Genomic DNA, 22,819 nt, shown 5'->3' with positions numbered 1-22,819 from the left:
GGCTGTACCACAAACACATACTTACTAGTTTTATTTCAAATTCAGAAGTTATGCAGCAACTTTTACAAAAAAGTTTTGTCAGCATTGCGATTCTCTTGTACACATATACACTGTTTAATGGACGTATGCACGCCTATAAACAATTTAAACAATGTAGGCCTATTATTCCATGCATTACTTTTATATTAAGTTGCTCAAGCAAGTGGTCAAATATTTAACCATGTACTTATATTAAAATCGCAAACATTTTAAATTAACTTAAAATTGACAAAAACAGACGACTCCCATGCCTTTTCTTTTGAATTTAAATTTTAATACAATAAATCTTGCATGTCACAAAGAACTTGTTTTTCCACCTCCACGAATGAGACGAGTGTTGTTCATTATGTCGCCTTGTTGAGGTAAATTGTAGTTTTCCTTGCTTTACCCCAGTCTTAAGTAAAAAGATGACTGTGAAAAAAAGTAGTATTTAATTAAATACATTATTGGGAGATTAAATGCATTTATGGTGAAATTCCTACATTTTCAGGTCAATCTGTGTTCATTTTGACCACGAAACATGTGCTGTCACTTTAATTCAGCGTTTGCAGCACAGCAAAAATAGACTCGGTGCGGAATCTCTGCACCGCTGTATACGCACCGCAACTGGGACGGATCGACGGACTGCATCCGCGTGCAGTGTGAAAGCTCTAACCTGTTAACATGGGTACGGAAAAAAATACGCACCGCATACGCACTGCAAACGGAGTACGTGTGAAACGGGCGTAACATGAGCCAGCTGTAATTATCCAACATCCTCTAACTGACATTTCTTTGGTCGGAGCAGCCCCACCCTATGCCACTTCCTTGCCCGATGACGTGTCAGTGCGAGTGGGTGAAGTAGTCCGACTGCAGTGCCTGGCCCATGGCACCCCACCCCTGCGTTATGAGTGGACTAAGGTCAACGGCAGCTTGCCTCCTACTGCTCAGCTGCAAGGAGGAGACCTCCAGATCAACCTGGCCAAGGAGAACGATGCTGGGACATACAAGTGTGTGGCCAGCAACAAAGTTGGCAAGAGTGAAGCGCTGGCCAAAGTCTCTGTCCGATGTGAGTGTTGTCATTTCAGTATCATGCATACATCATGCATTCTCTCAATCTCACAAAGTGATCATCAGATGAATTGTCACTGGCATTCAGCTTGACCTCTGACCCCTGTGTCCTGCAGCACCCCTGTCGGTGAAAGTGTCCCCACAGGTGGAAGTGAAGGCTCTGGGCAGTGCTGTGGAGTTTACCTGTGCTGCTAAAGGAGGGTCTCAGATTGAGATGGAGTGGCTGAAGGAGGGAGGGGTTCTTCCCCCAAATCATCACATTAAAGATGGAGTGCTCAGGTGACATTATCTGATATAAACATTGACTATCAAACATTTAAAGGGTTAGTTCACCCCAAAAGGAAAATGATCCCATAATTTACTCACCCTCAAACTATCCTAGGTGTATATGACTTTCTTCTTTCAGCCAAACACAATCAGAGATAAATTATCAGATATATTGTCTCTTCCAAGCTTTATAATGAGAGTGAACGGTACCCTAGATTTTGAAGCCCAAAAAGCACATCCATCCATTATAAAAGTGCTCCACACGGCTCCAGGGGGTTAATAAAGGCCTTCTGAAGCAAAGCGACGAGTTTTTGTAAGAAAAATATCCATATTTATATTTTCATAATCTATAATCACTGGCTTCCGATAAGGGCCATACGCGAATTGAGTTCTGGCAGAACAGTGACCTCTGACCTGACGCATGAAGAGCCAGGATATTTTTTAATATAACTCCGATTGTGTTTGGCTGAAAGTCATATACACCTAGGATGGCTTGAGGGTGAGTAAATTATGGGATTCATTTTTGGGCGAACTAACCCTTTAACATTAAAATTCAGATTAAAAAAACACCAAAATGGAAACAAGGGTGCAGCAATTATATATAAATTCAACTGATTATCTCAAAATGATGACATTGCTGAATAATTTTGTATTTAATTGTTGGTACAGTCGAGAAAGTCAAGATCTTTGAAATGAGACTCTAACAAAATCTTGATTCCTTGCTATGTTTATGTTATGTTAAATGATATTAATGGGATAGAAGATATGATATGGGATATGGGATAGTTCTCACAATAAAATACATAATATTTGTGCCCCTAATGCTTTAAATTATTATGCTGTGTATCCTTTATTCATAATCTTTGTTCTTATTTGTGCAGAATCGAGAACCTTGAGCAAAGCAATGAGGGAATCTACACCTGCAGAGCTACAAGTCTGTTTGGACAGGCTCAGGACAGTGCTAAACTCACCATTCAAGGTCCCTTATGACATCCAAAACACAATATGTTTCCAAATCTTTGGTTAACTATACTTTAAAAACCCACTAACTGTGCTTTTTGTCTTCACAGCTCTACCCAAAGTGAAGATCAATGTGCGCACGTCAGTACAGACGGTGATGGTGGGCAACTCCGTGGAGTTTGAGTGCCATGCGATCGGTGACCCCGAGCCCACAGTTCGCTGGAGTAAAGTGGGAGGCTCGCTTCCTGATCACGTGGAAATAAGGGGGAACATCCTGAGGATTGATCAAGTGACCGAATCGGATTCAGGACAGTACCGCTGCACTGCCACTAATAATGTTGGCTCAGAGCATTCCCATGTGGTCCTTAATATCCAGTGTGAGTACATTATTATATCCAGGATGTTTATGATGTTTCTTTTGCCATTGGTTTTAATTTGTATTGTGTAAAAAAGACATCAAGCTCAGGGTCTCCTACAAATGGAGTCTCATATTGCAGTGCACAGTATTAAAGGGAAATGCTTTGGGTGTAACTGAACCCTGAATCCTGAAACATATGCACTTTGTAGCCTTGCCTCAGATTGCTGCACAGCCTGAGGCAAAGGAAGTGACAATTGGCTCTGATGCGATCTTGCCCTGCATCGCATCCGGATACCCAGTCCCAACCATCATATGGTCAAAGGTAACCCTTATGTTTCATGGCTTAACTCAACCTAATTTTTTACCCTAAACCCATAAGTTCACACAGCAGCATATTACAGTTGTCAGTCTGTTTAGAGTTCTAAATATGGTTCAGAAAGTGATTCTTTGTCCTCATCTTACAGGTGGAGAATGAGTTACCCTCTAAGTGCAGACAGGATGGACATGTCCTGACAGTCCCTGGTGTCTCACACTCAGATGCAGGAACGTATGTGTGTACAGCTGCTAATAAGCAGGGGAAAGTTGAGGCCTTCACCAGACTCAATGTTCATGGTTGGTTATATATTATACAAGTCTGTTAGTATCCAGTGTAGTTCTTAAGTGGAAATACTGCTTGTCTGTAATTGTGGCTTTGTGATGGCAGCAATAATTTCACATGTATGGTTGGATAATAGACAAGTATAGGTTTGCTTACACATCTTCACAGGAATTGCACACCTGGTTAAGTGTCATTTAGCAGATATTTTTATCTTATCTTTCGGAGTGCTTGTAGATTGAATATTTGGAAACATTCACAAGCAAGACATGTTTTTCATGAGCTATTTCTTCCACTGAAGATTTTCTGAAATGTTCTACTGCTCGTCTCTCTAACATTCGGTCTGTGTTCATGTGGTCTTTCAGAGAGAGTGATGCCCTACTTTACCCAGGAGCCTCTCTCGTACCTCACACTGCCCACCATCAAAAACTCCTACAAAGCATTCAGCATCAAAATTACCTTCAAGCCGGACAATGCTGATGGTAAGGTCCCTCAAAACTATTTTACTGCACCAAAGCTGTTTTAAATATGCAGAGTTTTAATTTCGCTGTCATTGCTTAAAAAAACAATGTTTTTTTATGTTGAAGTGTTGAAAATAGAAATAAAATAGAATAGAATTCTATTATTTATTCACCTTCATGTTGTTCCAAACTTGTTCCATTACCTTGTTTCATCTTTGAGACAGAAAAATTTTCATAATGGCTTATTGTATGCAAATCACCTGCTTAAAGATTGTTCAAAATGTCTAATTGTTTGTTCCACCGAAGAAAGGAAGTCATACAGGTTTGGAAAATCATGAGAATTTTTATTTTTAAAATAACTTTCTCTTTAAAGGTTATGAGCAGTGTTACATGTACTATATGAAGGGCACACTGTTTCTAAAATGTTTAGTCCTTGTATGTAAACTCAATTATTCTTTTTGTTCTTTACCCTCCTTCAACTCTCTTTGGTATGAAGGGCTCATTTTGTATGCCGGTGAGTCTGCTTGCTTGCCTGAGAGTGTCTGAATGCACATTCTGCAAGATTTAATAATGCCATGCAGCAGTGCAGCTCAGCATACTCTCATTGGGCCCTTAGAATGGCCCTAATAAACATATGCAGGCATGACTATAGATATGATGTCCATCAAGGCACTTCTGCTTCTCATTGAGTTGGTTGCAGCATGATGCAGGAACGTTATCATGGACCGACTGAAGCTTTTACACCTTTTAGTGACACTTACAGTATACAGCGTGTGTGCAAAGTTGGGTTTTTTGAAGTTTTAAAAAACCCGGAAAAATAAAATAAATCATTTTAGATTCTACAAGAGAATTTAGGCATCACAACATTCTAATGTACAGCTTTAAAAAATGCCATTTATTTTGAGATTTGTTAAAGATTACATTTAACAGTGTTATTAAATTAATCATTATTAATGTTTTTAAAGATAAACTTTAAGTGAGCATTAAATGATGGCGAAGGTAATCTAAATGCGAAAATGAGCATGTACAAATAAATATAAAATATCGACAGATACCAATAAATAGGGCTGCACGATTAATAGAAATACAACTGCATAATGGGATTATCAAATTGCAAAGGCTGCAAATTAATTATGAGGGGGCACGGCCACCTCGGTCACTATAATAATAATAAATGATTATTTTATAGCTATATTGATATATATAATCACTAAATTTTGGCTTCTAAACAAGCACAGCATTTCATATTTTATTTTAAATCACAATTTTTATCACAAAAATTGCTATTAGAGTTTTCACCCAAATTGTGCTGCCTTATCAATAAAAATATAAAATTGCCAATATCTGCCAATAACTAATATGGTAACCATATATTGTGCATCCCTACATGAAATAAAACTGAAGCTTATGTTTCAGCAAGCTCATCGTTGGTTCTTTTTGAATGCTGACTAATGCCTTCGATCTAAACCAGTGGTTCTCAAAAGGCTTTGCTTTTGAAACTCAAGCAGTGATCCAGCACAGTACCAGTACCAATTTCTGGTTTGCAACCTATCAGTTGAGAGCCACTGGTCCGTACTACCCCATGTGATGGAGACAGGGCAGAGTCATGGCATGTGCCCATGCATGTGGCTTGCGTTGGCAGTGATTGGCATTGTGAGATGCTGAACATGGCAGCACCTTTTCCCTCAGCATGCTGCTTTACTTTCAGTTTAAAAAAGGGCTTTGTGCTTTGGCAAGCTCCATGGTTAGGTAGGGGGAATGCCGCATTGGACTTATCTTTTCCTTTCATGTCCAGGTATGATCATTTATAATGGACAAAAGAAGACCACAGGAGCTGACTTCATATCTTTTGGGTTGGTGGGCGGCCGCCCTGAATTCAGGTGCATTACCTTTCAATATCATACCAATCTCAGAGAACATTTTGCTTCTAAAACTGGATATAACGTTGGCTTTTTGATTTGATGTTCCAAATGCATGCATATTTTTCTTCCACAGGTTTGACGTGGGCTCTGGGATGGCAACTATTCGTTACCCTACTGCCATTAAACTGGGCGAGTTTCACACAGTGCAGCTCTATAGGAATCAGACTCAGGGCTCTCTTTTTGTGGATGGAGAAGCTCCTATAAACGGAACCTCACAGGTGCATATTCCTCTCTCCATATCCCTAATTAATATGCTGTTTTGTGGTGGTATCATGGCAGTTAAACAAGTGGAAACATGTTGTGTGTCCGAGCAGGGAAAATTCAAGGGCCTGGATCTGAATGAGGAGCTTTTTGTTGGCGGTTATCCAAATTATAGCATGATTGCTAAAACTGCAGACCTCAAGACAGGATTTGTTGGTGAGAAAACCCTTATGTTATTCTGTGCCATATGAATTTCATAGGAATGTATCAGTAGTAGCTTTCATATAAATAGCCTTCTTTCACTGAGTTTTTGTCTTTCTTTAAGGCTGTATCAAGCAGCTGATAATCCAAGGTGATGAGGTCATTTTCAAGGACCTTGATAAAAGTTCCACTGGAGTTTCGAATTGTCCCACATGCAAGGACCGCCCATGTCAGGTAATCCCCTACAAACAAAATTATTCTTTGAATCAGCATGCACAGTAACCCCAGTATTTGGTATTTGGACATCTGCGTAAGTCACACAAAAATATGTGAATTTTATTGCTGAAGAAACAAAATATCAAGTATCATGTGATGCTAGTCCTTAGGACTAATGTCACTTTTCTAGGTAGGCACAAACCACAGTGATTTTAAGTGAATGAAATAATATTTGTCATTTTTTGTCTTATGCGATTTTTCTCCAACTTTTTTGGGGCCAGTGTATGTTTTTTGTGTTATTGGCCTGTGAAAACCGATTACCTAATGTGTGCGTTTCAGAATGGTGGAGTGTGTGCGGATTCTGTAGCCAGTCTCTACAAATGCAATTGCCAGAGAGGATTCACAGGGAGCAACTGCCAGCATCACTCCTCCTCGCACTGCCACTCAGGTCAGAATTTTTAAAAGGAGGATCTGCATCTCCATCTAAAGTTGCGAATTTAACTTGTGCGCAAAATTTGAATATCACATAAAACAACAGTGAATAAAGCACTGTTTCCATCCCATGTTCAAGAGAACAAAAATCGTCACTTCCTGAGAAATTGGCACAAAATATCTCTAAGTTGCTGCAATCCGCAGAGAAAGCCACTGATTAAGCTGCTAACTAAGCCACTTAATACACTATAAATGACTTGCACCTCAGAGTACGCAGACAAAATGTAATAAACGCTGTCATGTTATCTTGCATTCTGAGTGCTGGTGTTTGGGTACGCAATCGTGCGAGACAGTCCTGGGAAGTAATTATACCCAACCATTTTGAAGACAGACTTTGACTCAGGCATTTCAGAATGACCAAATTAAGATTTGAGATGGGGTGCAATGTCTTCTTATCAGATAAAAATTGTCTGCCTCAATTGAGCACATAAGTTTTTTTTTAATGCATTTTTTAAGAATTTATGTGCATAATGTTGTTTGTTTCCATCCATTTTTTAATGTGATATCCAAAAATTGATGTTAACCGCAACAGAGGCCTGTGGACCAGATGCCACCTGCATTAACCGACCCAGTGGTTTGGGCTATGACTGCCGCTGTCACTTGGGAAAGTCTGGAGTGAAGTGCATGGATGGTAAAGCTCAATATTTTTAAGAGCACTTTAAGGTCAACTGTGGTTCTCACTTACCCTCTTTTTGACAATCGCAGGTACTCTGGTAACGACACCATTGTTTGATGGAGACGTATCGTACATCGCATATCCTCCTCTCACTAATATTCATAATGACCTCCGCATCGAGATGGAGTTTAAGCCCATGGATTTTGATGGGTTGATGTTCTTTAGTGGAGGCAAAAAGATGAAAGTGGAGGACTTTGTGACGTTATCTATGGTAGATGGACATGTCGAGTTCCGATATGAACTTGGTACAGGTGAGAGATCTGATGATCAAATCATGATATATTCTTTGCAAATTGTTGTTTATTATATATTTTCTTTCCAGTTCAAGCTAAATACATTTTCATTTCCGTGCTCTCAGGTCAAGCTGTTCTGCGCAGTCAAGAGGCCGTGTCTCTGGATCAGTGGCATCGTGTGGTGGCCGAACGGCTCAATAAAGACGGCTCCTTGAAGGTGGACCATGCACGAGAGATCACAAGGTCCTCTCCAGGCAAGGCCCAAGGTCTTAATATCCACACACCCATGTATCTGGGAGGAGTGCCCAGCATGGACATCTTGCCCAAAGCTGCAAATGTTAGCATGCTGTTTGATGGATGCATAGGAGAGGTGAGAATGTATTGCATTGAATTGTTGTTTGCATTACAGCCCACAGTCGTGTTTGGAAATGAAATAGTTTCTTTTGGCTTTGTTTTTCTTTACAGGTCTTCATTAATGGAAAGAAGGTGGATCTCTCATACAGCTTCACTGAGAGCAGTGCCATCAGCCAGTGTGAAGAAGGCAGCCCATGTGACCGCAGGCCTTGTCTGCACGGAGGCACATGTATGGCCAGTGCTGAGTACGAGTACCAGTGCCTCTGCCCTGAAGGACACGAGGGTGAGTTACTCAACCAACGTTCAAGTAGAGATCTTAGTAGAGAGGCTTTATATAATATAATATAATATAATATAATAATAGTGTGTGTGTGTGTATATATATATATATATATATATATATATTTAATGTATTTTTTATATATTTTAAAGGGATCAGGGATGGATTTTTAAAACATTTTTAATATGTTCCTTGAAATTTACGTATAATATTAATAAGTTTTTTTTTGCACAAAAAAATGTGATGTGATACTGAAGATTGGAGTAATGATGCTGAAAATTCAGCTTTGCCAACACAGGAATAAATTACATTTGAAAATATATTCAAATAGAAAACAGTTATTTCAAATTGTAATAATATTTCAACAATTTTACAGTTTTTTTTGTTGTATTTTTTTAATCAAATAAAAGAGGTGAGTATAAGAGACTTCTTTCAAAAACATTAAAAAATCTCACCAATCCCAAACTTTTGAACGGCAGTGTATATAGGCTACTATGTATGCGGCTCCTTTAAGGTTTGTCAGCAAATGACCACTGTTGTGATTGGCGACCTCATGAATAAGATCAATGCCCACTCCCTATTGTACGCGAGTAAGTGTTTTGAAAAAAATCCATATAAAACCATCCTTTACAGACAACGCATTATGAACTCATTTACTTACGGTTTGCGATGTAACTGCTGTCATATCCAATACAGTTGGCTGCTAAAAACAAAAGTTTCTTTGCGAACTCATTACACTGTGCCTCATTCACAAAACGAAATGCTCCGAACAACAAACATATAATCATCCAGCGCGATCCGTGACGCTGTTAAATCCAGGGATCCTTCTGAAGTCTGTACAGAGAAGCAAACGAGCCATTTAAACTGGATGCGTTTAAAACAAACGTTTTAAGCTATGAAACTTGCAGGATGTTTTAATGGTTCAAAGACATCCTGCATGTTAAGTTTGCTAAGGCTCTGAAAATCCTCATTATTAAATTTTATTTCAAAGAATTATTTAATCCAGATTGTATTCCTTTTTTTTATTTTTATATTTTGGTGTTCTTCAGGTGATCGTTGTGAAATAGTGAGGGACACCTGTCGTGATTCTTCGCAGTGCCAGAATGGTGGCAGCTGTGTGAATAACCACTGTGTGTGTCTGGCCGGCTACACAGGCCGACACTGTGAGAAAGGTCAGTTCACAACTGCTTGATGTTTAACGCATTGTTTTGCAAAATCTTTTTGCATATGATCTTTGCCTTCCGATTAGCAACTGTAGGTGTATTGTACACTTTTTGCATTTATTTTTCTATTATATTGTACATAATTGTCAACTCATTATATACAGTCAACTTTATCATTAAGAATATATTATGAGGAGAATGGTGCTAGGTATTATATTTATCAATGTACGCTTTTATTTTACAAACCTTATCTGTGTCTTGGGCACAATAAAAGCTAATGTACATTTCCACTGTTATCGCCATGAAGAAAAAAAGATTCATAGAACAGATACAATTCACTTGTGACCCAAATAGCTGTATGAGCAAAAAATATGATACTGTCAAAATGTTTCCTGTACCAGTAAAGTCTCCAGTGCTATTTTAGTATTATTCATATACTATTATAGTATTTATTCATATTCTCAATTATCTTTTTTTTTTTTTTTGGTTTTCATTCTAATCGTTGTTTGAGTTTTAGCAATTTTGCTATGTGCTTTTGTAATTTATTAGTTTTTTAATACTTCAATTTATTTTACTTTTAGTAATTTTAGTACTTCTGCTTAAACGTATTTTATTTCACATATCTTATTTCAGCTTTTCTCAGTTAATGGAAATAATTTTACAGTTTTTGCTTTGGTTAACAATAACAACACTGTTCCATACAACTATTCTACATTACATTCTACATGTCTTAATGTCATTTAAGATGAGATAAACATGCAGCTAACCAACGCCAATATATGTGCAATGTGACTTTAAATCGCTTTATTATTCTTACTGATATTCTTATTAGGTCTCTTTACACCCCGTTTGCCTCATTTGTCATTTAACAGAATTCACTTTCTCTGTGGGAGTAAAGACATTTCTCTGTAGTTTCATAGCATTCGACTGAAGCACAGCTGTAAGTGATTCATCATAAGGCACCATAGGGAAATGATTGTCCGTTCTCCATAACGCACCGTATCGACATCAGTCAGGCTGCCGTACGTCATCCAGCAGTAGCGTGTTGGCCGGTGAAAGGCCACGTGTGAATGTATCTCACCCCTGCACTCTCATGGCTATATCCCACACACACAGGGCAGGAGTCCAGCTTCACCGAGGCGCTGTGGAATTTGGAGGGTAGTGGGGGAAATGGTACAGTATGACTGCAATCTGCCTGACACGCTCGTCACTAACCAGGGGCGAGCGTCCTCCTCAGGGCCTCCTCAACCCATCTAACACCACCAATAAAACAACAACAACAACAAACGGCTACAATGGGGGAAAAAACAAGCAATACAGGAAGTGAAGCATTTTAGGGGTCTGTTTACAGAGCTTTCATTAGGACCATCAGAAGCAAAGTCAAGCACCTTTCTGATAAATGTATTCATCTTGATTTAAATGCTTTTTTTTTTTTATTATTCAGTGTTGTTGATTTAAATGCTTATTAAAATTATCCTGATAAAAGTAACTTAAAACAACCTTAAAACAAGGTTTTACAGATAATATCTTGAATTAAGTTTATTTTACAAGTTTTAAGCTTAAATCTAAATTAACTGAGGTGTATTCTTTAAACTTTTTGTCAATGGGTAAAAAAAAAATGTCTGAAGGATTATGTGACACTGAAGACTGGGGTAATGGCTGCTGAAAATTATTTATGAATTAATTTAGTTATTTTAAATTGTAATAATATTTCCCTGTACTACTGCGTTTACTGTATTTCTGATCAAATAAATGCAGTCTTGATGAGCATAAAATACTTACAAAAACATAGAAAAGTTACAATTTTACTGACCCCAAACTTTTGTACAGTAGTGTATGTATAATGATTTAATGATGTAATTAATATCTAATAGGGGCTTGACTTTTCTGTTAGTGTTCAAAAGCAAGAAAATAGGAAAAATGTATAAAAGCTTACTGATGCCTTGTAAATAGATCCCTGAAATAATGTGCTATCAAAATGAATGGTCTCTGCACTCTGCACTTAATCGGTTACTGTGTCCTCTGTGAAGTTTTAAATATAATGTTGAGGGGGAATTCTGTGTCTTCGTTGTAAAATGCTTAGGGTACTTTTTGGTGCAGTTTTTGTGGGTAATGTTACAATTGTGACGGTTGCAACGGCGCAACATTTTCTTAAGGCAAACATATACATAGAATTCCCCTTTAGCATCTCCTGAGGCGTCTTTTCCGGTCAGTCGCTCAGCCTCTCACTGCAGTTTCAATTTGTCATCTCTTTCTCATTAAATCCTTGTTTCTCTTTGTTCGAAAACCAACAACCAACATCTTTTCCGCACTGGCACTTTCACCTACGGCAGTGTCTGTAAACAAAATGTCCTCACACTGTGAACAAATACATGTTTTAGTTACTAACCACTGAATATCATTCTTTTAAACACTTGAGCTAACTAGACAGGTGAGTATTCGTCCAGAAACATTGAGCATGAAGCACTTATTGATGAGCACTCAACTGCTCGAGGATTATTATGTGGTTCGAGAGAATGCTTTTTGAGGAATGCTCAGTGTTGTTCTCAGCTGTGAATGTTACTTCAACAGCAGTGTGTATTTGCATTCATTTTTATTTATCTCATGGAGATAAATTACATTTATGTTGGATTTTATCTGGGGGGTTTTATGAATTGCTCTTGATGCACATTTGTATTTTTCTCACAATGCAACAAGCCTGTTATTTGGGATCATGCATTTATAACTCATAAAGATAAATATTAATTAATCAGATTTCAGATTTAAAGGTACAGTAAGCGATTTCTGAGATCAGACCGAGCACCACGACACACTTGTAGCAAATCCGCAGTAGGGGGCGTGTCCACTCATGATGAGGGGGAGAGAGAGTGATTTGAAGATGGCTGAGAGACATTACAAAAGAGAAAAGGTCAGAGGAATATCACTGGGAAAAGGAGGGTTATGATCAGGCAAGAGCTTTAAGACCAGCGTTAATATTAGAAAAGCTTTCCGTCGCTGGAGAGACCTACTGTACGTGGGAAGGCCTGAAAACGGATACAGAGTTTGCTTTGTTTCTGCTCCATACGTGAGTAACATTGGTTTTCTATGTTTCACAGAAGCGAGATATGCTGTTGTTGTAATGTTAGCTATATTAACAGGACAGGCTGGAGCTGGTGTACTGCTGGCAATTAACAGACAACTTTTGCTTGTATGTACGTTTGTATACTGTATGCTCATTTTTGTCCTTCCTTGTCAATCGTTTGTCATCTTTGCTTTTTCCCCCCGCTTTCAGCCACTCTTTCACGTGTTCGTGCATTTCAGGGGTGAGCAATGAAGGGAGGGGTGTGTTTGTTTGGGTTGATTTCAAATATTGACAGTGTTTCTCATAAATCGCTTACTGCACCTTTAATGTAGTCAGGGGTCAGTTCTGTTCATTGTCTGCTTATTCTGCTATTTGGTGAAGCTCCACATGGTGGTAGTATAATCCAAAGTGTTGGCACCTTTTTGCAGTTTGAGATTTATTTTTTGGTTTCTCTTTTGCAGACTCTCCCATAGATTATTCGGCATATTTCCATAGTAATGGATATCTGGCCCTTCCAAAGCCCATGTTCCCACGAAGGTGAGGGCACTCCATATGTGAAACTAATAATAACTGTGTTCAGTGTTCATTTTAACTGACTTAATTAGCCATTTAAATGAATGCTGTCAAGTTCAGCAGTTTTTACCATAGGAAACTTCAGTAACACTTTAGTTTAGGGTCCATTTCTAACTATTAACTAGTTGCTTATTAGCAGGCATATTACTAGGATATTGGTTGTTTGGTACTTATAAAACACATATTAATGCCTTATTCTCTATGACCATATTCTACATCCTATAATCTTACACAATACCTAAACTTAAAAACGACCTTACTAACTATTCATAAGCAGTAATTATGAGTTTGAGGCAAAAGTCATAGTTAATAGTGAGAATTGGACCCTAAACTAAAGTGTGACCAAAACTACGTAGTTTTTAACCCGGAACATCCCTGAAAGGGTAGTTTTGTTTTGCTTAAGATGAGTATTTATTGTTTTTTTTATAATGTTGTCCAGCACTATTGACGGTTTGATTTGTTTCAGTGCTCCTGACTCTCCAGAGACCATTGAGTTAGAGATCAACACTGTGTCTGAAGACGGCCTCATCCTGTGGCAGGGAGTGGTATGTTTGTACACATGAGCCTCCTACTGGAACTTAGGACACATGCACTCAGGGTCCAAAATTAATAACATTTACTGGCCAAAAGTATTTTTTAGTGGTCATGAAATATATATATATATATATATATATATATATATATATATATATATTATAAAAAGGCACACATTTTTACATAAAATTTTAGACCATGCATAGGCAGGGTCCAAATGTTAAATATTTAAATTTCATATTCAGCCTCATTTGACTAAAATGAGTTTGCTTGGAGCTGGTTTGGAATATGCTTTTGTCCCTCACCTCTAAAGCACATTTTAATGGCTGCACTGCATGTTTGCCTGGCTAACTCACCTTCATCCTCCTCAGGAGCCTGCAGGCGCTCTAAGCCTCCGTACGAAGCATGCTAGTATAAAGGTATCCACTCTTCACAAGCAGTCAGACACACAAGTATGTCTGCATTAGCGTGGACGTATCATTATCTTTCACTCACAGCGCACTACTTGCTGGCACAGTTGCTCAAGAGCACAATTATACTAAAGATCTTAGTATTTGTTACATAACTTGGTTAATTACTGCCTGTTAACTGTGAATTCATTTGAAAATGACACACTCAGGCATTATGAACGAGTCAAAAATGTACTTCAGTTATTGTCTGCATGTGTTGTGTGTGATTTCAAATTTGTTCATCTCATAATTAACCTTATGTTGGTCACCTGCTTTTCCACCTGTTCAGTCAACATAACTGTTACTGCAACAGTTTATTGCATTAATTTGGCACTTTTAACAAGTAAGGTACAAAATGGGACCTGAAGGTTGTTTCACCTTCACGAGTTGTTGACTGTTAATCTCAAAATTGTATTAATCCACAGTTAATAATTTTTGTTGATTAAGATTAGATATTAATTAATTAATTAACCTTTTCCTGAAATGGATTGAATTTCAGCAAATTGTCATACATTTGATGCGTTTAAAATTAGCTAGGTTACCTTTCTTAAATGTTTTACAGTTCTCAACAATAACAACAAACACTGAATTTGTGCTTTTAAAAAGTCATTGGACACCAAAGTGTACCATAATGTGAAAATGCCATTAAAGTTAATCATTTACCAAACCTTGTACAGCATGTTATGGAAATAGATATTCTGATTTAATTTTTGACTGTACTTGTTATAATTTTTGTTTTGTTTTTTTACTATCACTAATCACTAATATTAAACACAAAAGAAACGTTATTTGTAGAGACATTTTCATCAGTATACACTACCATTCAAAAGTTTGGGCACAGATTTATAATGTTACAAAAGATTTCTATTTCAAATAAATGCTGTTCTTTTGATCTTTCCAAAATTTATCAAGGTTGCCACAAAAATATTTAGCAGTTTTAACAGTTTTTAAGATTGATAACAATTTTTAAAATATATATTTTTTTATACTAATATTAATTATACTATTAATTATAATATTATACTAAATCAGCATATTAGAATGATTTCTGAAGGATCATGTGAAAGACTGGCGTAATGATGCCGAAATTCAGCTTTGACATCACAGGATTTATAGTATATTTTAAAATATATTAAAATATAAAACAGTTATTTATATTATAATAATATTTCATAATATTACCATTTTACTGTATTTTTATTAAATAATTGCAGCCTTGGTGAGCGTAAGCATAAGACTTTCAAAAAAATCTTATTGACCCCAAACTTTTGAACAGTTGTGTATATCGGTTTTATTAGTATTATTATTACGGTGGGATTAATGTTTTTAAATGAAATGTCTTGTTAGCTGTAGTATAGAAGTAATTCAGTTGCTGAAACAGATCCACACCCATTTATTTCTAACATGCAACATAGTGTCATTTTGGTCTGTGGTTTACATCCATATTCCTTCCCAATGACTCAGAGAGACTGACTTGAATATTTCACTGAAAATACTTTCTAGGAGCAAGGACATCAAGGAAAGGGGAAGGACTTTATAAGTATTGGTTTACAAAATGGACATCTTGCATTTAGGTGAGTAAATGAGAACATTTGCACACTAACAATCCACATGGGTTAATGGGTAGAGTCTAATATGATATAATGACAGTATAATTACCTGATGTTTGATTTAATAAAAAAGAAAACAAAAACACAAGATCTCAAGACTGTGTTAATGGGGTTCTTAGCTGCTACAAGTAAGTTTCAGTTGCTTACTTTTTAGCTGGTCATGATGTGCCCTTGTTTCTCTGATAGTTACCAGCTGGGCAGCGGAGAGGCTCAGATTCTCTCCAGAAAGCCTGTCAACGATGGACAGTGGCACATGATCACTGCAGTTCGGTAATGCTCCTTACCGCTCCAAACCATAATAGAACCTATAAAAGGTTATAAGAAAGATAATTATGAGTGTTCTTTATGTGTCTTGAACAGAACGGGTAAGCAGGGCTACCTCCAGATCGATGGAGGATCTGTCCAACGTGGACAATCACAAGGCAAAAGCATCATGGTGAACACCAAAGGCAACATATACTTGGGTAAGGATATTATAACAATTGTATTTGTTTCCTTGTAGCCTGCTGAGCAGAGTAATGTGATGAAAATGTGTGCATTTATTTGTGTCTATTAAGGTCCACAATGTCAGCCATGTAGTCTGTAGAGTACACAGATGTAATTCTGAAAGAAAGAAAAAAAAAACGTGTATATATATATATATATATATATATATATATATATATATATATATATATATATATATATATATATTCCACAAGAAATTATATAAATACACTAACATTGGTAAAGTTTTTTTTTTTTAAAGAAATTAGCATTTTTATTCAGCAAGGTTGCATTCAATTGTTCAAACGTGAAAGTAAAGATATCTGAAGAATCCTGAAAAAAAAATCATGGTTTCCACAAAAATATTAAGCAGCAAACACTGTTTTCAATAGTAAGAACTGTTTCTTGAGGATGATTTCTGAAGAATCATGTGACACTGAAGACTGGAGTAATGATGCCTAAAATTCAGCTTTACCATCACAGGAATTTTAAATATAAACCAGGTTTTGTTGTAATTGTAATAATATTTCACAATATTACTGTTTTTAATCAAATAAATGCAGCCTTTGTGACTTAAAAACATCAAAACTGTCCCTAAACTTTTAAACAGTAGTGTACATATTTTTGTAGTTTGAAGGATAAAAATTATTTAAAAAAATTAAAACTATGCTCTCTGTAGAAGACATTAGGATGTATCACAAAAATTAAGTCAAGACACTAGACTAAAGGCAAAAATTATATTTTTCAATCACAAATTAGCTTTCTACTTAAACATCCTTTTCAACAAGGAAACACAAATATTGTCAATTTAACAAGTGTATTTAACAAGTATTTATATGAGACTTCCACTAAACATTACAGGAACCGAAATTTGCAAACAGTTTCTCACCTATATTATGACATTACAGAATCTGTTTATATAATATTTACTTCCGGATTTATTCACACAACAACCATATACACAGTGTCTCAATTTCTAGAATACTTTTGGGGCAGCTTGGCTCTACCTGTATGTCTCACCAAAATGCGAAAATATTCCTTACGTTCTGATGCCCCCTACAGATGATATATAGAAATGTCTTTTTCTTGTAGAAGAAAGTCATAAACATTTGAATGTGAAGTAAGATTGCTTGTATTTGGACTGTAGGTGGGGCTCCAGACATGAAAGCATTGACCGGTGGGAAGTATTCCTCGGGTATCACAGGCTGCGTGAAGAACCTCTCGCTGATGAACGCTCGACCAGGAGAACAGCCAGCGCGACCCATCGACCTGCAGGTCCACGCAGAGGAGGGCATCAACGTGGAACGCTGCTCAACATAGACGCAGCACTAAAACAATACCAGAGACTACAGAAAAACAATCCTCATCCACATTCACACTGAGAAACTTGCATTTCTCAAATGCTTACAGGACAAACTACAGTCACACTTTAAGAGACACACACTGATACGTGTTTCTTGGTGCTTCACCGCAACCAAAAAAAAAAAAAAAACACATGAAAGGATTCTTAAACCAAAAAAAGAGAGAAAGAAAAATTTATGATATTAACAAGTCTTCAATTTTTCCGTGTTTTATGCTCAATGAAGGACTTATTAACACAGAAGCTCAGTTTACATACTCCGAACAGTAGCTTTTTAGCCATGAGAAAAAGACGACAAAAGGTTTTAAAAAATAAACATGATGAGCCTTCTATGGTGGGTCAGATCCTATGGAATCGGAGATGTTTTTACAGCACTGAATTTTTATTTATAAGCATATTAATCTATATATATATATATATTATATTTGTGGAGGGAAATGCAAGCTAACAATAACCTGCTCATTTGTTTTCCTAGCAGTGATTCTAGGCTCTAATATTGCGTGTCTGAGGTTTAGTGCCCGAGCTGTGTTAATACTTGAAGACTCCGTTGCCTTCTTTTACTCTGTATTAGGGCCGGTGGGGACGAGCATGCTTAGTTAGATACAATGAGGAACGGGTCTCTGTGAGGTCACAGCACAGAAGACATCATGATGCATCTCATTCTCAGGTGAAGATTGTTGCTAAAAAATACAAATTGGGAGATCATATATATGGTGTAAACTGTATATATTTCACATGATATACCTTCCATGTTTGGTAACATTGTTATGTCTGGTAAATGTGTCTGGTAATAAATGAAAAAACATATGGTGCTAAATTCAGACAAGACGAAAGCAACAAAACAAGCACATAACCACCATTTTAGTTTCATGTAATATTTACTTCTCTGGATGGGTCTTGTTTTTTGTAAGTAATAAAAGCCACAGCTTTACAATAAAATAAAATACTGTTTAGTGTTTACTGATTACAATCCCTCAAGCCAAAGTATTGAGACTGAAATTAATCTTAGTAAATTCTAGATTAAAAATGGATGTGATTTCTCTAAATAGTGATTTAAAAAAATAATAATAATAGCAGGACTAAAATGCTATTGTAGTGGATCTCAAATGTTACAGAAAATCACTTTGCAGCAGTTTTTTCAGTCTTCTCTTCTCTACAACCTCACTAACATATTATTTTTCATGATAGACTTGTAAAAAGGTTTTAGGTGTCTTCTGCCATCACATTCATATTCTGTATGAGTCTTACACAATGTGCATTGAACAAAGGAGGAAATGTGTATGTCACCTTCCAGATCCTCCGGAGGGTTAATGGAGAACTGCTACATCTATGGCGTATCGTTCAGGTTCATTAACTCAATCAGAGTGTACAGGAAGTGATTATTTCTGGCTGCTCTCATTACATTGCAAAATGAGCAGGTCTAAAATGGAGAACAGAGAGAGGAGGCAGAATGGAAGGTCTACAGATGAAATACTGCCTAGTGAAACCCTTCTTTTATTAGTGCTGTGACTTGGAGCTCTAATGAGCATGCTCGCCCACATGGGCCAGACTGGGGTCAAAGGTCACCTAGGCCCTGTGTGTCTTTTTCACCATTTTATATGATTAAGGCTTGTTTGTTCAATTTCTTTAAACAAAAAAATAGTATTACTGCTTAATTAAAGTTGCTTCACTTTTATTATTATTATTTGATTCTGTCTTTTGTCATCACTGATTTCTGAGCCTAAAATGGCTTTAAAGCATGATCACACAAGCTGGTGGTGTTTTGCTAATTTGTAATGCCTACTGCACCACTCAAATTTGTGCTTTTGTGTTTGAATTTTGATGTTGAAATCCGATAGGAAATCAAGATTGCAGAGGTAGGGGGTATATAATAATTGCCCCCAATACACATGACTGTGTGAGTTTAGTGTTTGGCAGGCTGGAACCAATGGCCTCTTTAAAAAGTGTTTTTTTTTTTTTTTTTATGTCAATTTAACTCTTATGACTGTAGGAATTTTTTGAAAGATGAGTAAAAAAAAATCTAATGCAAACATCTCTGATGTTATTTATTGAGGTTCATGTTCTCTCTGTTCTTACTAACATTGTAATGCATTAAATGAAACCTGCACACTCACTCTACACAAGTCCCTCTGACTTAAATGGCCCCTATTAAGCTAATTTACAGCCTCATAATTTAGTTTCTGGGGGTCTACTAGAATTTTTCTTATTTTCATTGTTGCAGAACCTGTTAACAATCTGAATGCTCCGTTTTAGTTTTGGTTTCTTTAAAACCCGCCTTCCGAAAAGTGCTGTCTTCTGCCATGCCCATGATTGGTCAGCTGGCCCCGGTCCGTTGTTATTGGTCTACCGCTTAGAGCATATTTCAGAAATGTAACTTAAAGACTCCCTGTGGTGAAAGTCAAGCTTTTAATGTTGTTTATACCGATATGTCTATATGGTGTTTTTAAAATGCTTTAAGACAAATCATGTGCAAATTCATAAGTCAACACAATTGCTGAGTATTTTCTCCTTGAAACTGCAGTAAACCAAAGACAGTCTCAAAGATACGGTTTGAAATCGTTGGTGTTTCTGACATCACAAACTACCTTGTAACCAATCACGTCAACCGTGTGATCATCAATGAGTGGTTCTCTGAGCTTGAGTGAGTGGAGGCAGGGTAATTTGCATATTCATAGAAGGGTGTAGAGTTACATTCAAGCTATGTCAAGGCATGAAGATTTTTTTTTTTCCAAGGAAAAAACATTTACATATATCATTTTAGTGATCAAAGATGAGTTTTAAGGGATAAAATTATTGACTACAGGGGGACTTTAACATAACGTCTCATGTTGCTTATGCAACCCGAGATGCTGCCTCTTGATGTTGATGCTATGGGGAATGCAAAATGCAGTGTCTCGTTCAGCTTCTCAGGGAACCAGTTTTTTTTTCCCTTTTGAAGTGGAACTTTGACGCTCTGCCTTTGTGTTGACACTACAGGGAACACAACACCAACTACGCCATGACTAAGCAAGAGTCAAGAGTGCGTCAACCCCAAGGGCGCATCCTAACTTGAGCAAAAAGTTGCACAGTGGCACTACTCCCTAAAGCTAGTGTGCACAGGTGCTAGGGAAAACCTTCCTCCCTGTCTGCAGAACAGGCTTAATCCTAGAGCCCCAAGGGCAGAGCTGTAAGGGGGATACACAACATAGCCTCAGCTATACTCTGGTATGCATCGTTCTAAAACCTCTAATCAGTACTTTCAGACTGAGAATACTGAGATAGGCCAAAGATGAGGAGTGGATAGCCAACCGTTTCTCTATGATGCAGTCCATCTCTACTCTGCCCAATCTACACCCTTCAGTATTGCCACCTTTCCAAGGGGAGATATGTCCCCACCGCAAAGCATCAGGGAGGGAGGCAAATGAGAAAAAAAGGACATATTGCAGTTTGCCCAAACTCTGCGTGTAACGTCACAGACTGCCGCCTGCCAATGAATATACTTTAGAAGTGCTTCAGACACCGTTTATGCTGATGGCGTTCCCCAAAGCATCAACACCAAGATGCAGCATGAATATCGTGAGTATAGGCACAATTATAGCCATTCATTAATACCCGCTAGCTTTAACCTCGGCCAATGTTTCAACCATTTTATAAAAGCAATAAGGTACTCTAGGCTAGTGCTGTATCTGAATAAGTCACGGCTGAAGGGCGCTGTTAGGCACGATGCGAATATGAAACATTGGCCGAGGTTCTTGGTTAAAGCCAGTGGGTATTAATGTCTGGCTATAATTGTTGTAAAAATTGTGTTACTAAGACTTCTGTACACCCAAATAGTTGAATTTCCAAAACAGCCTAATACATGAATGAACCTCATCGTCGATTATGGTCTAGTCTGACTCTAACATCATAACTAACATGGTCAGGCTGGTTGTTTCCATGTTCTAATGCTGCGGCAGCTTCCCGCAAAAGCTCACTAACAGATTTCGCCATATCTCGTCGTCTCGATTACAATATAATCACATTTAAATAATTTTGTTTCACACATTCAACTCATGCACACGGGATGTCGATGACTTAACTTTACAGAAGGCGTGTCTCAGCGCCGTTACTAGAATAAGCCACACCCACTCATTAACATAGAATTTGCATGCAGGTTGTCTTTGAAAATGAAAATGAAAACTCTGAAATAAAAGAGGAATTAAAATGAAAACGAAAATTTACATTTGTATTTGAATTGTGTCACTATTATTGCGTGAGCGTTACTAAAGAGCATTGTAAAAACTGTATTTGTAGTTTCTTTTTCACGTTTGGCTTTTCATTTTAATATTGGCAGTAGGCATGTGCCGGTATCAAATTTTCATGCTGCGATTAATTGATTGAGCTTTTATCACGGTATACGGTATTATCACGATATTTTAATTGCTATAATTATTAAAGGTTAAAAATTAACAAATTAAATTAAATACAATTTGGTTTTCATTATAATAAATTATGACACAAGTAAAAATATAATACAAATGTAATATAGTGCTCATATTTAGCAAAATACTCCTCTCTATAGCTATTTTTACTAGTCAACTAATGTGTTTGGTCATTAAATGGCTTTCCTGAGGTAAATGTAACGTTCTGTGACATAATTGTTCACCTGCAGTTTTACTGACCTCTTTCCGTGGTTGAAAAACACTGATTGATCGATATTATGTATGAGGCATAAATACCTTTCGGTAAGTTGTACTGTATCTTTAAATAAAAAGTAACAGAGGATCGGTTTACTTGAACTGAGGCGCTACAGCGATCGGTCATGTCACATTTACAAGCGCCAAAACGGTATTTATTGTCTGAATTTCGTAATAAAATGGACAGAACATGAGAGCTGAGATTTTTTTTCATATCAAAAGTAACCTGCTCTGTCTAGTCTGTCGGTGTCAGTGTCCTCTTTGCTCCGTGATTTTTCTCTGCGTGAGAAAATGGATGTGTGGCGCGAGAGCATGTGAAAAGTGTCGATTGCGTGAGTCTCACGCTGAATGCGTAGAGTTGACAGCCCTGCTTTTAGAAGGGGGATAAATCGTCAGCAGCGTTCCTCCTTCCGCCATGCTTCTTCTCCATGTGATGATTATTTACATTAACTAGAGTGCGCACTGCGCCACATGCACACAGTGCTTCATGTGGGGATTGTTTACATCAGAGTGCGCACGTGTTTCGCGCAGCATATACGCAGTGTTTGTTTAAGCGGTTGATGGAAAATAAGCTAATGCGCGTTCTATAAATATAAATTCTGATCTATTATTTTTCACGGTAT

General features: G+C 37.3%; 1 protein-coding gene across 20 annotated transcripts in view; it reads left to right on the top strand.

The window, feature by feature from the left end:
• Positions 1–17,871, top strand: part of hspg2 (heparan sulfate proteoglycan 2) — a 109,952-nt gene extending 92,081 nt beyond the window's left edge. For 10 of the 20 annotated variants that reach the window (XM_084099951.1, XM_084099960.1, XM_084099958.1 and 7 more), the window contains 26 exons: positions 827–1,087; positions 1,206–1,368; positions 2,238–2,335; positions 2,427–2,693; positions 2,884–2,996; positions 3,139–3,286; positions 3,635–3,751; positions 4,227–4,244; positions 5,526–5,610; positions 5,726–5,870; positions 5,967–6,069; positions 6,179–6,288; positions 6,610–6,718; positions 7,295–7,393; positions 7,468–7,689; positions 7,797–8,041; positions 8,137–8,308; positions 9,355–9,477; positions 10,585–10,641; positions 12,991–13,066; positions 13,569–13,647; positions 14,008–14,055; positions 15,589–15,659; positions 15,882–15,965; positions 16,056–16,159; positions 17,329–17,695. In XM_084099951.1, the coding sequence (XP_083956077.1) occupies positions 827–1,087; positions 1,206–1,368; positions 2,238–2,335; positions 2,427–2,693; positions 2,884–2,996; positions 3,139–3,286; positions 3,635–3,751; positions 4,227–4,244; positions 5,526–5,610; positions 5,726–5,870; positions 5,967–6,069; positions 6,179–6,288; positions 6,610–6,718; positions 7,295–7,393; positions 7,468–7,689; positions 7,797–8,041; positions 8,137–8,308; positions 9,355–9,477; positions 10,585–10,641; positions 12,991–13,066; positions 13,569–13,647; positions 14,008–14,055; positions 15,589–15,659; positions 15,882–15,965; positions 16,056–16,159; positions 17,329–17,501 (3,290 nt within the window). In that variant the 3' untranslated portion in view covers positions 17,502–17,695. Of the gene's footprint in view, positions 1–826; positions 1,088–1,205; positions 1,369–2,237; positions 2,336–2,426; positions 2,694–2,883; positions 2,997–3,138; positions 3,287–3,634; positions 3,752–4,226; positions 4,245–5,525; positions 5,611–5,725; positions 5,871–5,966; positions 6,070–6,178; positions 6,289–6,609; positions 6,719–7,294; positions 7,394–7,467; positions 7,690–7,796; positions 8,042–8,136; positions 8,309–9,354; positions 9,478–10,584; positions 10,642–12,990; positions 13,067–13,568; positions 13,648–14,007; positions 14,056–15,588; positions 15,660–15,881; positions 15,966–16,055; positions 16,160–17,328 lie in introns of all 20 variants that reach the window. The other 10 variants (XM_084099953.1, XM_084099961.1, XM_084099952.1 and 7 more) reach the window with 8 other exon arrangements.
• The last annotated feature ends 4,948 nt before the right edge of the window (positions 17,872–22,819 follow it).

Source organism: Abramis brama, assembly GCF_963993115.1.
Source record: "Abramis brama genome assembly, chromosome: 22".
Classification (NCBI taxonomy): Eukaryota; Metazoa; Chordata; class Actinopteri; order Cypriniformes; family Leuciscidae; genus Abramis; species Abramis brama.
Note: the sequence above shows the minus strand (reverse complement) of the source record. Positions and strands in the feature narration are given on the sequence as shown.